At 43.8% G+C, this 15417-nt stretch overlaps 1 protein-coding gene across 1 annotated transcript in view; it reads right to left on the bottom strand.

Moving 5' to 3' along the window:
- Nucleotides 1-479: 479 nt before the first annotated feature.
- Nucleotides 480-15417, bottom strand: part of LOC141076227 (uncharacterized) — a 60375-nt gene continuing 45437 nt past the window's right edge. Inside the window, exons 3-7 of the mRNA XM_073563584.1 lie at nt 12304-12477; nt 12097-12220; nt 11916-12013; nt 11627-11717; nt 480-1799 (exon numbers count right to left, since the gene is read on the bottom strand). Coding sequence (XP_073419685.1) covers nt 607-1799; nt 11627-11717; nt 11916-12013; nt 12097-12220; nt 12304-12477 — 1680 coding nt within the window. The 3' untranslated portion in view covers nt 480-606. The remainder of the gene's footprint in view (nt 1800-11626; nt 11718-11915; nt 12014-12096; nt 12221-12303; nt 12478-15417) is intronic.

The following is a 15417-nucleotide window of genomic DNA, read 5'->3' as shown; positions in this document are numbered from 1 at the left end:
GCATTAACCTGTTTGTGATGCCATTCACATTTTGGACGCATGAAATATGATATTAGAAACAATAGGTAATATGGCCATTTCCTTGCATGCGTCCTGCATTTTGCCAAAGGAAAGGAAGTTGCCTAATAATTAAGCACACCTTATATAGGTTGTTGGTGTCATTAGACCACACCCCTCATTACAGAGATGCAAATCACCTGATTTACATAATTGGCAGTTGACCTTCAAGCCTACACAGCTTGGAGTAGGACAACATGTATAAAAAGGATGATGTGATCAAAATACCCATTTGCCTAATAATTCTGCACGCAGTGTACATCACCTCACCCTATATACTGAACTTTGGGGTACATGTTTTTTCTATTAGTCACCTACTGACTCACCTTAAGGGGGTGAATTATGGGTATAGTTTTACATTTGGAATTAATAAAGTTTAGTTTTATCCTTTTGTCAGCAAACATGAGGAATGACAAGAGACAACCAATTTAAGAAGATTCTATTTTGGTTAAAACTATTCCCACATTATGAACATAAAAAAGGCTTCTCCCCTCTGTGACGTCTCTGATGTTTATTAACAGTTGATTTCCAAGTAAAATATTTCCCACATTAAGAAAATGAAAATGGCTTCTCCTCTGTGTGACTGCTCTGATGGCGTTCAAGAAGCGCGTTCTGGTTAAAATATTTCCCACATTCTGAACAGGAAAAAGGCTTCTCCCCTGTGTGAATTCTCTGGTGTTTAACCAAATTTGATTTCTGGATAAAACATTTCCCACATTCTGAACAGGAAAAAGGCTTCTCCCCTGTGTGAGTTCTCTGATGCTTAACAAAATGTGATTTCTGGTTAAAACATTTCCCACAATCTGAACAGAAATAAGGCTTCTCCCCTGTGTGAGTTCTCTGGTGGATAACAAAATGTATTTTCTGGTTAAAACATTTCCCACATTCTGAACAGGAAAAAGGCTTCTCCCCTGTGTGAATTCTCTGGTGTTTAACAAAATATGATTTCTGGTTAAAACATTTCCCACATTCTGAACAGGAAAAAGGCTTCTCCCCAGTGTGAGTTCTATGGTGATCAACCAAATTTGATTTCTGGTTAAAACATTTCCCACAATCTGAACAGGAAAAAGGCTTCTCCCCAGTGTGAGTTCTATGGTGATCAACCAAACTTGATTTCTGGTTAAAACATTTCCCACATTCTGAACAGGAAAAAGGCTTTTCCCCTGTGTGAATTCTATGGTGATTAACCAAATGTGATTTATCTGCAAAACAATTCCCACATTCTGAGCAGGAAAAAGGCTTCTCTCCTGTGTGAATTCTCTGGTGTTTAACCAAATTTGATTTCCGGTTAAAACATTTCCCACATTCTGAACAGGAAAAAGGCTTCTCCCCTGTGTGAGTTCTATGGTGATTAACCAAATCTGATTTCTGGTTAAAACATTTCCCACAGTCTGAACAGGAAAAAGGTTTCTCCCCTGTGTGAGTTCTCTGGTGTGTAACAAAATGAGATTTCTTGTTAAAACATTTCCCACAATCTGAACAAGAAAATGATTTTTTTGCTTTAGGAGCAGTTTGTTTTTTATTGCCTCTTTTGTGACTTTGGTTTCCCTTAGTAGTCAGTAATGAATCAGAAGATGGGATCTGTTTCATAGGATCAGATGACAGATCTTTGCTGTGAATGGATGATGATATATCTGGAGTAATAGCAATCACTTCAGTTGTATCTTGTAGGATCTCAAGATCATCAGATTTAAAAATTGAAGATGTCAGCGGTCCTTCTGATCTCCTGGTACAGTCATCTGCTAAGACAAAAAACAATTTTCTTTAATAAAATATCATTGAGTTTTATATTTTTGAACATTTCTACTTAAATAAGTTGTCCACTACTGTAACTTTTTTTTCATAAATCTTGCTATTATGTGCCAGTAAAAACATCCACTATGTTTATTTTAGCAATATTACCTTTTATCATGCTCTAGCAGCACATTTTCAGTGCTGGCTCCAGCTCTCATCGGGTTAATCGACAACTTCCTTTCTCCCAACTTACTGTGCTCTAATACTACAAGTTCCATGATGCATTGCACTGGCCTGTAAGCCAGCACCTAGCACACCCACTCCAAAACACACCCAAACCCCTCCCTCCCCTCTCTTCAATCTGAAGCATCTTATTGTAAGGGTCTGTGCACACGTTGCGGATCCTACTGCGGATCCGCAGCGGATTTGGCCCTGCGGATCCGCAGCAGATTCTCCTGCATTGTACAGTACCATTATAGTCAATGTAAACCAAAAACCGCTGTGCACATGGTGCAGAAAATCAGCAGCATAAACGCTGAGGGTTCATTTCTGTAGCATGTCAATTCTTTGTGCGGATTCCGCAGCGTTTTACATCTACTCCATTATAAGAATCCACAGGTGTCAAAACGCAGGTGAAAGTCGCACAAAATCCGCAGGTAAAACGCCGGTCATTGTACCTGCGGATATAGCAAAATCTGCACGGAAAAATCCTCAGCACAATCCGCCACGTGTTCACATAAAACACATTGCAAGCATCATGAGCGCACACACACAGGAGCGTGCACAGACACAGACGTTCTTAATAATAAGTCCCCGTGTACACACCGTTATAGTGCTGAGAGCTATAAGGTTGTGTGCACACCGGGCGGATTCCTGGGCGCATTATTCCAGACAGAATCCGCAGCTGTTGGTAGAAAATGCAGGTGCGTTATTGATGCGTTTTTGATGCATTTTTTATGCGGTTTTTGCTTGTGAATTGTATGCGTTTTTGTAACCTAAATAAAGATATGTTATTTAACAAAAAAAGATTTGTGATGTAATTTCTGTCTGACCTCCTCTTTTACACTTGTCCAACCCACACTCCATTACACACAGATAGATAGAAAGATAGATAGATATGGGATAGATAGATAGATATGGGATAGATAGATATGAGATAGATCTATCTATCCATAGATATTTCCATAGATATTTCCAGATATTTCTATAGATATTTCCATATCCATGTTTATTAATGAACAATGTTTCATTTTAGAAAGTAAAAAAAAAAATTGCGTGGGCTCCCGCGCAATTTTCTGCACCAGAGGAAAGCCGACTGCCGGGGGCCAATATTTTTTGCCTGGGAATGGGACAATACCCATGGCCCTTTCCCAGGCTATGAATATCAATCCGCAGCTGTCTTCATAGCCTTTACTGGCTATTAAAATAGGGGACCCCCCAAAAAATGACGTGGGGGTCCCCCTAAATTTTATGCTGAGGGCTGATATTCATAGCCTAGGAAGGGGCCATGGATATTGGACCCCCCAGCTACAAATACCAGCCCACAGTCGCCCCAGAAATGGCGCATATATAAGATGCGCCAATTCTGGCACTTAGCCCCTCTCTTCCCACTCCCGTGTAGCGGTGGGATATGGGGTAATAAGGGGTAATAAGGGGTAATAAGGGGTTAATGTCACCTTGCTATTGGAAAATGACATTAAGCCCGGTTAACAATGGAGTGGCGTCAGCCTCTCCATTATTAATCTTATAGTAATAAAGGGTTAAAAAAACCACACACATAAGAATAAAGTATTTTAATGAAATAAAACACAACATGGATATCATATTTTTATTTCATGCCCAGATCAAAGCGACACCCTCGGTCTCCTCTAATAAAAAGTAAAAAAATAAACAAACCGTATACTCCCTGTCCGGCACAGTCCAATTAATAACGAGTGTCCCACGACGATCTCCCCTATAGAACAGTGACATCAGGTGATGTGACCGCTCTATAGCACCTCCCAGTGGTGAACTGACAGGAGACAATGGCTCCTGCAGTGCATCACTGAGGTTACATGAGTTCAGGCTCTCACTTTCCACCAATGCTGCGAGAGAATTAGGGTTCGGGTTACGGGACCACTTTCCCGGCGGCGGAGGGATACACAGCGGAGGATTACCTCCGTCTATCATTTCATTGCTGGGGCCCCTGGAGAGCGGTCGCATCAGCTGATGCGGCTGCTCTACACGGGAGATCGTCGTGGGACCCTCGTTATTATCTGGACTACAGCGGAAAGGTGAGTATAGGTTGCTTTATTATTTTATTTTTATTACAGAAGATCGATGGCTTCGGGAACTAGGTGATTGGTAAGTATATACTCTATGTTATGTGTTGTATGTTATATATATATTCTATATGTTGTATGTTCAGTTTGTGGTTTTTTGTTTTTTTTCACTTTCAACACATTAGCTGGATGATGGGACTACTTCTGTCCCATCATTGGCTAATGTGTCACTCACTGACAGTGTAGCAAGCATCACCTGATGGGACTTGTAGTACCACTGGATGATGCTTGCCTGCATACACACACACACACCCCCCCCGCACAGCCCCGGCACCGCCAGCACAGCACGCAGACTCCCCCGCACAGCCCTGGCAACACCCACACAGCCCGCCCACCCTCCCGCAAAGCCGGCAGACCCCCGCACGGCCCGTCCACCCCCTGCACAGCCAGCAGACAGCCTGCAGACCCCAGCACAGCCCGCCCACCACCCCCTGCACAGCAGCCCACAGACCCCCGCACGACCCTTCCACCCCCCGCAGAGCCGGCACCAGCAGACAGCCTGCATACCCCCACACAGCCCGCCCACCCCCCGCACAGCTGGCAGACAGGCCGCAGACCCCACACAGCCCTTTCACCTCCCGTACAGCCAGCAGACAGCCTGCAGACCCCTGCACGGCCTGTCCACCCCTCGCACAGCTGGCAGACAGCCTGTCCAACCCCTACACAGCCCCGTCACTCTTGATGGGTGAGGAGACAGACGCTGCAGAGTGACGGGGCTGTGATGTGTGGTGCAGCACCGCCCACACACTACTGTGACTCTTGATGAGTGACAGCAGTGTGTTGATACTGGGTCACGCCTGCTGATGATGTCACATCAATTTCCATAGTCAGGAAATTGACATGACATCAGCGGATGTTAGCAGCGGCTGTAGCCTGGCGGTCACATGACTTGGACTCAGCCGCCCGCATAGCGCCGCTCACAGGCAGAATTGGCAACGCAAGGTAATTACAAAAATCATTATGGGTCCCGGGGGGATACAATAGGGGGGGTTACTAAAAAGTAGTGGACAACCTCTTTAAATTGTCCATAAAAATGGCAAGCTATGCAAAAAACTTTAACCGTGTTGCATTTTGGTGCGCTCGGCGCACCGTCAACAGGACGCATGCGCCAGCAAATACATACCTGCGCACGGCCTGTGTACCCAATGCTAAAGATAGGATACGCAGGTCGCATGCAGCGTCATGTGCCCATAGGCGGAGCTGACCGGAGGAGGGGCGGCCATGCGCATCCCTCCACAGCTCCAGGAAACGCTAGTGTGAAAGTAGCCTTACAAGTGCTGCTGCCAAGAGCTGTGTCAGTCAGCGATTTTGCTGTAACGTAAAAAACAGATAAGGCAGGTTAGGGTTAGTGCTAGAGTTAGGGTTAGTGTTGGGACTAAAGTTAGGATTTATCCTAAAGTTAGGGATAGGGTAAAGAATTAGGCTTTTCTCAATTGCCTGCCCAATAATTTGGTCACGTCATGTCGTAGTTTTCTATTTACGAAAAAAAAAAAAAAATAACCCGTCAGTATTATAGTGCAGAGGAGGCTTATAAACTTTTATGTTCTGACAGTGAAGAAAGTGCAGTGTCAGATGGAGATGTGGATTTCGAGGGCTTTAGTAGCAGCGACAGTGATAGCTCAGAAATGAGCAGTGATTCTGGTCCATCCTCACACACAAGGACCAGTACAACAAGAAGGACAAATAGCGCTTCTGGAGAAATGTCTCCAACTCAGGGAACAATGCCCAGTACTAGCGCTGTCCCTAGTGCTCGTGAATTGGTGCACACCAATGTCCAAGGGGCTTTGCCTCTTGATGTAGCATTTCCCAGATGGGAGGCTTCGGATTCGGCTACTCCATTCATCCCTAATTTTAATGCCATTCCTGGTATAAATGTGGAGGTGGAAAATTTTGGACCAATTATTTTTTTAATTTGTTTATGACAGATAGCTTGCTAGAGCATATTGTCCTACAAATTTATATGCGTCCCAATTCATCAGCCAGAATCCACGATCCTATTATGCTAGGTCAAATTTATGGACACCAACTAGAAATTAAATTTTTTTTAGGACTTACATTCGCTATGTGTCTTGTTAAAAAAGCCCTGTTCAAGCCACCCCTATGTTTTTGCCGTTCTTCCTAGGACCCGTTATGAAATCCTCATGAGATTTTGGCATTTTAATGACAATAGTCAATGCCTGCCCAGAAATGCCCCAGAACATGACAGAATATACAAAATCAGACCCATCATCGAAGACTTGACAGAAAAGTTCTTAAAGCTCTACACCCCAACAGAAAACATTTCCATTGATGAGTCCCTTGTAAAATTCAAAGGAAGACTGCACCTCAAGCAATTTATTCCTTCTAAGAGGGCAAGGTTCGTAATAAAGCTCTATAAAATGTGCGAGAGTTCAACCGGATACACATCAGCTTTTCACATTTATGAGAGGAAAGACAGCCAACTAAACCCACCAGGATGCCCAACTTATCTGGGGACATCTGGAAAAATCGTTTTGAGCCTTTTTTTACAAAAAGGCTAAAATCTGTATGTTGACAACTACTACACCAGCATACCCCTATTTAAAAGTCTGGTTAAACATAACATAGGGGCTTGTGGGACCATTCGCAAAAACCATCAGGGGTTTCCACAATCATTGGTCAAAGAACATTTCCAAAAGTGGCAGTTAGGGTCTTTACACAATGGAGAGCTGCTTGTCCTTAAGTATAAGGATGAAAAAGATATTTTTATCCTGAGCTCGATCCACACAGATGCCACAAGGGCCACTGCAGACCAACAGGGATCCACTACTCCAAAACCTGTGTCTGTCAGTGACTACAACAAATATATGGGGTGTGGACCTTGCAGATCAGGTTCTACAGCCATACCAGGTATCAGACAAATCATATATCTGGTATAAAAAGTTAGTCATGTATTTGTTTCAGGTGGCCACATATAATTCTTTTGTGTTATACAAAAAAGCCAGAAATGCAGATACTTTCCTTCATTATCAGGAAAAGGTCACTGAAAATCTTGTTTTTGAAAATTTTGTCCCCGCCAATCCTTTAGAATCTGAAGATGTCAGAAGACTCACTGAGCGACATTTTATTGCACTCATTCCAGTAACTGAAACAAGAAAGAACCCCAGAGAAGATGTCGTGTATGTTCCAAGAAAGGAACGAGCCATGATCCCCGCTATTACCCACAATGCCCATCACTGCCAGCCTTATGCCTCCATGACGGCTTTACAATCCTCCACACAGAACCACGTTTTTGAACTGTTTTGACATTCAAGCATTTGGATTATTTAGTGACAGACACATTTGAGTAGAGCTGACTTAACAATTTCCGGGGGTAGGTGGGGGGAGGTCTCCAGAGACACAAGCTGGGCACAATATATTGGGCACTACAATGACATTTTTGCTCTAAAACTTCCACTACGTGTTTCTGGAAATCATCCATGTAGTGAAAATGGTCACTATATCCATAGATGAATTCCCAGAGGGGTGTCATTTCCAAAATGGGGTCACTTCAGGGGGAATTCTGTTGTTTTGGCACTTAGCGGCTCTCCAAAGTGCCACAACAGCAGAATCCTCCCTGAAGTGACCCCATTTTGGAAATGACACCCCTCTGGGAATTGGAAATGGACACCCCTTGCAAATTCATCTATGTACACCCATAGATTTACCTATGATGACCATTTACCTATCTACCTATTTTCCAATGTAAAATCTGGGGTTAAAACAATATTTTAGTGGTAAAAATATAATTGTTTTCTCTTCACTGCCCAATGGTATAATTTTCTATGGAACAGCTGTGGGGTCAGTATGCTCACTGCACCACTAGAAGAATTCATTCAGGGAAGTATTTGGTAAAATGCAGTCACTTTTGGGGGCTTATGCTGTTCTGGCACCTCAGGGGCTCTGACAATGTGACATGTCACCCACAAACAATTCCAGCAAAATCTGCAATCCAATATGGCGCTCCTTCCCTTCCAAGCCCTGCCATGCGCCCAAACAGTGGTTTAACCCCACATATGGGGGTGTCAGCATACTCAGGACAAACCAAAATATATATCGAGGTAAAAAGATTTAGGAAAAATTTTATTTTTTTTATTTCCATGGCTCTACGCTATAAACTTCTATAAAGCACCTGTGGGTTCAACGTGCTCAATACACATCTGGATAAGTTCCCTAAAGGGTCTAGTTTCAAAATGGGGTCACTTGTTGGGGGTTTCCACTGTTTAGGCACATCAGGGGCTCTCCAAACACGACATGGCAACCGCTAATTATTCCAGCATATTTTACATTCAAAAAGTCAAATGACGCCGCCATCGCCGGTGACATTTTGCTGGATGTAATTTTTTTCCAAGCCTCACAATAGCCACAATATTATAGGCATTATCAACAATAATATCAATGCTATTATATGCATTATGTAATAATGGGGGCAGGTCAGTGAGGGATCAGCGACCTGTCATAAGCCGATACAGAGGAAAATGTAATCAGAGCACCACATAAAGCCCCGCCCACAGCCCCACCCACAGGCCCCGCCCCAGAGCACGAGAATCTCATTACTGAAAACTACAAATACAGATTAAACAACAGTAAACCAGAGTTGAATTAATTTATGGTGGACCATTGGAGCTACTATGAATCCTGACCAGAAGATCAGAGAAAATAATAATAATAATAAATTTTATTTTTATAGCGCCGACATATTCCGCAGCACTTTACATTTCAGAGGGGACTTGTACAGACAATAGACATTACAGCATAACAATAATCACATACAGTAGATTATAACAAATACCAAGAGGAATGAGGGCCCTGCTCGCAAGCTTACAGTCTATGAGGAAAGAGGGAGACACGAAAGGTGGGTGGTAACAGGTGCCCTGATTGTATGGACCAGCCATAATGTTAAGTGTGTAACAGTACAGACACAGAGGGCTAATGGATGCATAAAGCATGTGGGAACATGATGCGGGGAACCTGGTTATGGTAAAACTTTTGGCTGTGCCACACAGGGATAGATTAGGTTAATGTGTTGAGGCGATAGGCCAGTCTGAATAAATGCGTTTTTAGGGCACGCTTAAAATTGTGGGGATTGGGGACTAATCGTATTGACCTGGGAAGTGCATTCCAAAGAATTGGCGCAGCACATGTAAAGTCTTGGAGACGGGAGTGGGAGGTTCTGATTATTGAGGATGCTAACCTCAGGTCAACAGCAGAATGGAGGGCGCGGGTAGGGTGGCAAACTGAAACAAGGGAGGAGATGTAGGGTGGTGCTGAGCCATGGAGGGCTTTGTGGGTGAGGGTAATAAGTTTGTACTGGATTCTGGAGTGGATGGGTAGCCAGTGTAATGACTGGCACAAGGTAGAGGCATCGGTGTAACGATTGGGGAGGAATATGATCCTGGCTGCAGCATTCAAGACAGATTGGAGAGGGGAGAGTTTGGTAAGAGGGAGACCGATTAGAAGAGAGTTACAATAGTCCAGACGAGAATGAATAAGAGAAACAGTAAGAGTTTTTGCAAAAGTAAGAAAAGGTCGAATTCTAGAAATGTTTTTGAGGTGCAGATGACAAGAGCGAGCCAGTGATCGAATGTGGAGGGCAAAGGAAAGCTCGGAATCAAGTATGACCCCAAGACAGCGGGCATGTTGCTGGGGAGTAATAGCGGAACCACACACAGAAATGGCAATGTCGGGTATAGGTACATTAGTAGAGGGAGGAAACACAAGGAGTTCAGTCTTTGACAGTTTCAGTTTCAGATATAGTGAGGACATGATATTGGACGCAGCGTTTAGACAATCGTCGGTGTTTTCTAGAAAGGCTGGCACGATGTCAGGAGAAGAAGCGTATAATTGGGTGTCATCAGCATAGAGATGGTACTGGAAACCAAATCTACTGATTGTTTGACCAATAGGGGCAGTGTACAAGGAGAAGAGGAGGCGGCCTAGAACCGATCCTTGAGGAACCCCAACAGTAAGGGGAAGGTGAGAGGAGGAGGAACCAGCAAAAGATACAGTAAAGGAGCGGTCAGAGAGATAGGAGGAGAACCAGGAGAGAACGGTGTCCTTGAGGCCAATGGAATGGAGCATAGTGAGGAGGAGCTGATGATCCACAGTGTCGAATGCTGCAGATAGATCCAAGAGAATTAGCATGGAGTAATGACCATTTGGTTTAGCTGTTAGTAGATCATTAGAGACTTTAGTGAGGGCAGTTTCAGTAGAGTGTAAGGAGCGTAAACCGGATTGGAGAGGGTCGAGAAGAGAGTTATCAAAGAGATAGCGGATAAGATGGGAGTGGACCAGGCGTTCCAGGAGTTTAGAGATGAAGGGAAGATTAGAGACAGGTCTATAGTTAGCGGCACAGTTTTGGTCGAGGGATGGTTTTTTAAGTAGTGGATGTATGATGGCATGCTTAAATGAGGAGGGAAAGATACCAGAAGAGAGAGAGGTTAAATATTTTAGTTAGGTGAGGGGTGACAGCAGGGGAAAAGGACTGGAGGAGATGTGACGGAAATGGGTCACTGATGCAAAAGGTTGGGCGAGAAGATTCAAGGAGCCTGCTTACTTCTTCTTCTGTTACTGGTTCAAAATCAGAGAGTGAGCTAGGTGCAGTGGGGGAGGGAGGACAGTGCATGGTATGAGGTGATTGGGAGATAATTTCCTGTCGAATCTGGTCAATTTTTTCTTTGAAGTAATTGGCCAGATCGTCAGCTCAGAGCTCCGTGGTTGGGGCCTGGACTCTTGGGTTGAGTAGAGAATGATAAGTGTCAAAGAGACGTTTCGGGTTATTGGACAGTGAGGTGATGAGGGTGTTGAAATAGGTTTGTTTGGAGAGGTGAAGGGCAGTGTTGTACGTTCTAAGCATAAACTTATAATGGATGAAATCTTCGTGTAGATTGGATTTTCTCCCCAGACGTTCGGCGCACCTGGAGCCGCTGCAGGAAACGTGTTTGCAGGGTGTGCCAGGGTTGTCGCCGTCTGCGTTGTGGTGTTCTATTTATAGGAGGTGCAAATTCATTCAGGGCAGTTTGAAGTGTTTCATTGTAATGCTTCAATGCAGAATCAGGACATGAGAGGGAGGAGATAGGGGCCAATGAAGACTGCAAGTTCTTCATAAGTTTCTGGGTGTTAATGGCCTGTATGTTTCTATAAGTCTGGACAGTGGGGGTGACCTGAGCAGCCTGGCAGTTCTTTATAGAGAAGATTGTGGTCAGAGAGCAGGAGAGGGGAGTTTGCGAAATCATCCACTGCACAAAGAAAATAAAATTGCTCCCCATTTCAGGAGAGATTGTGCAGTAATCTAAATTCCTTAGGATCAAAAACAATGTAATTGGTTGTAAGTTCTATAGAAAAGGGCTTTCACTGCCCAAAGTCATGTGAACAGTTTTGGGTGGAGGAGAATGTTGTGGTCTAGAGGCAAAATGGTGATCATGGTAAAACGGCCGGACTACACCACCGATAAAGCAGCCACAGCCGGTGACTGAGAGGAATCTGTGACGTCTCTGCATTCAGTGGTTACTACTCACCTGGGTGGTCATATGTGGGAATCTCCTCTTTACACCGCTCATCACCCCTCACATATGTCTCTGTAGTGTTAATATGGGTCAGATCTTCACCCTGAAACAAATATTGTAAAAGTCACAGACAGATGGAGAAGTCCCATCTATGATCAGCTCTAATCCTGCCATCTCCACCGTTCTCATTACACAAGTATAAAACATATAATACTGGGGGATAAAACAAGACTGAGCACAAGACCTTCACAGCCGTCTACACATCATAGGGGAGTTCTCCTGACACCTTCTCTCCATCTACCTGATGATCCTGAGGAGCACTGGGATCTTCTTGGTTACAGTCCTGTGGAAGAAGAGGACGGGGACATCTCTCTGGTGTTGTCCTCTTACTGGATAGATCTGGAGGAAACACATACAGGGACTGAATTCATTCTCTACATACAGATAATTATAGGCCGTGTGTATTTAGTCCTGTCTATTACCTGGAGATGTGAGGGGCTGGGGAACCTCCATTATGACGCTCTTGTACAGATCTCTGTGTCCTTCTAAATACTCCCACTCCTCCATGGAGAAATAGACAGCGACATCCTGACGCCTTATAGGAACCTGACACATACAATGATACCGTCATCCTCCTGATCCCTTCATAGTGTTACTGTATAATGTCCCAGCATTCCCAGCAGTGTCACCTCTCCAGTCAGCAGCTCAATCATCTTGTAGATGAGTTCTAAGATATTCTGGTCATTGATGTCCTCATGGATCAGGGGGTGAGGTGGAGGCCCCGTGATTGGGCTCAGGGGTCTTCCCCATCCCTCAGACACAGGGTCCTGACAGCGATCACTAGAGGTCTTCTTCACCACTGTGTAATCCTGGTTATGGAGAGACACATTAATAAATCTCACTCCAGACATTTCCAGAGTCCTCACCTCTCAAGTTCTGTCCATCTGTTATTCCCATAGATAAGAATGATGTAATGTGACGTCATCAGAATCTCTCACCTCTCCAGTGAGACGGAAGAGGATCTCTAGGGTGAGGTGCAATATCCTCTCCGCCATCTTGTCTCTGTCCATATCCATCCTTGATGGGTAAATCAGGAAAATTCTCTTCTGTAGAAGATCTTCACTGAGAGGATCCGATATTGTAGAGACCTGAATGAGAAGAAGATGATCCGATGTAACATCATAAGAATCCTGTGTAATAATACAATTACTGGAGATAATAAGGGAAACATATGAGGAGATTTATTATCTTACAGGGTTTAGTTTTCTTCCCTGACATCTACTAATAAAACCTATATATTTAGGCCACAGACAACAAGCAGTTTCCTCCTCGGAGTCGGCAGCTGAACACGTTCCTCATAGACTCATCTTCCATAACGCTAATTCTCGTCTCATTACCGACACTGGAATCGGCATTAGCAATACTGCAGGAGATATTCATTACACGCGACATGAGAAATAACTCCTTCATGATGAGGACGACATCTTCATCTTCTACTGCGGCTCTAGAGACAGATTTGGCCAGAGTCGGTCACTGACTCCATCCCCACTGGCCGTCTATATGAAGGTTTCCCGGCTTCCCCGCACTGTAATCTTCAATAATAATAATAATCTTTATTTATATAGCGCCAACATATTCTGCAGCGCTTTACAGTTTAACAGTTTCAAAACACAAGTCATAAGTAACAACGTTAACAATACAATAATTAAAGCAAAATAAGACGAAATAAGATGACCCTGCTCGTGAGAGCTTACAATCTACAATGAGGTGGGGGAGATACAAAGTACAGGTGTGAATTTACAATTGTATATTTACAATGAAGGTCCAGCCATCTTGAGGGAGTGAAGGATGGATGGAGATAGTGAATGGGCTACACAAGCACACTCACACATAGAATGACTTTGATTAGCGAACGTGATAAGCCGCTCTGAACAAATGTGTTTTGAAGGAGCGCCTAAAACTATGCAAACTGTGGTTAGTCCTAATTTCTTGGGGTAGAGCATTCCAGAGTATAGGAGCAGCACGGGAGAAGTTCAAAGTTCAAGAAATTCGAAGTGCACCTGAAGAAACAGAGGAATTGAAACAAGTGACCCAGAGAAGCAAGAGGATCAGGAGGCAGTCAGCACCCATACTTCTCAGGAACCAGTACCAGGCTCTCACGCAGGAAAACGATGAAGAAATACATCAGGATAAGACTTTGCCCACAAACAGCAACCTTGTACGCCTTCAGAGTCCTCCTGGATGGAGAAAGAAGAACGTTGTGAAGAAGAAACAGAGACTGGTGGTCATGGGGGATTCCCTGTTGAGAGGAACAGAGGCCGCTATCTGCAGACCGGATATAACTTCAAGAGAAATGTGCTGTCTTCCAGGTGCAAAAATTAAAGATGTGTCTGACAGGATATCAGGATTCTTCAGACCTACAGATGACTACCCATTCCTGCTACTACACGTGGGGACAAATGACACCGCAAGAAACGACCTGGAAACCATCTGCAGAGACTTTGAAGACTTAGGCAAGAAAGTGAAAGAACTGGGAGCGCAGGTGGTCTTCTCTTCCATCCTCCCAGTGGATGGCCATGGAACAAGGAAGTGGAATAAGATTCTGCAGGTGAACAACTGGCTACGTCGATGGTGCCGTCAGCAACGATTTGGATTTATGGATCACGGATTGAATTACCTTTACGATGGACTACTTGCTAGAGATGGGGTGCACCTTACGAAGTCTGGAAAACATGTATTTGGAAGTCGCCTTGCTACACTTGTAAGGAGAGCTTTAAACTAGAACAACATGGGAAGGGAAGCAAAAGACCAGAAAAAGCCATACACCTGACAAATGCTATTGAGAACTCTGCTATTAGAAGTGGAAAGGAAGAACAAAGACAAAAGAATCTAATTAATAAAAATATTGGAGAAAGAGAAACCAATCACAAACTAAAATGTTTCTATACTAATGCACAAAGCATGGGCAACAAACAAGGAGAATTGGAACTACTAACACAGGAAAAGAAATATGATGTCATTGGAATCACTGAGACTTGGTGGGACAATACACATGATTGGAATACAATACTAGAAGGATACAACTTATTTGCAAGAAACAGAATAGATAAACGAGGAGGGGGTGTCACATTGTATGTTAGAAACGCGTATATCTGCACAGAGATTGAAGCTTCAGAGACTGGGAGTTCTGTGGAAACTGTTTGGGTAAGAATACAAGGACAGAACAATGGAAAGGACACCATTGTAGGCATTTACTACAGGCCACCTGTGCAAGCTGAATGCATCAAATGGCCAAGTTCTCCAAAAAATATGACATAGTTGTCATGGGAGATTTCAACTATCCAGACATTTGTTGGGAATCTCTCTCAGGCAAAACTAACAGGTCAAGGAAATTCTTATCCTCTCTTGCTGACAACTTTATCTTCCAAAAGGTAAGGGAGAAAACAAGGGGAACTGCTACCTTGGATTTAATCCTTATAAACAGGGAGGAAATGGTTGAGGAGGTAAAAGTGGCTGGGACCCTAGGAGGTAGCGACCATGCTATTTTAGAATTTTGGATAACTAGAGGAGGAAGACCTGTGAAGACTCAGACGTCAAGGTTAGATTTCAGAAAGGCAGATTTTAAGGGATTCAGAAAGAGAATTGGAGGGATCCAATGGCTGGATATCCTTAAAGACAAAAATGTCCAGGAAGGATGGGAAATCTTGAAAAATGAAATTCTCAAAGCACAATTGTTAACAATTCCGAAAAGAGGGAAGAATAGGAAGCATTTAAGGAAGCCAGGATGGATGAACACAGAACTT

This window comes from Dendrobates tinctorius, unplaced genomic scaffold (genome assembly GCF_039654945.1).
Source record: "Dendrobates tinctorius isolate UK_male_01 unplaced genomic scaffold, ASM3965494v1 ptg000395l, whole genome shotgun sequence".
NCBI classification, from domain to species: Eukaryota; Metazoa; Chordata; class Amphibia; order Anura; family Dendrobatidae; genus Dendrobates; species Dendrobates tinctorius.
Note: the sequence above shows the minus strand (reverse complement) of the source record. Positions and strands in the feature narration are given on the sequence as shown.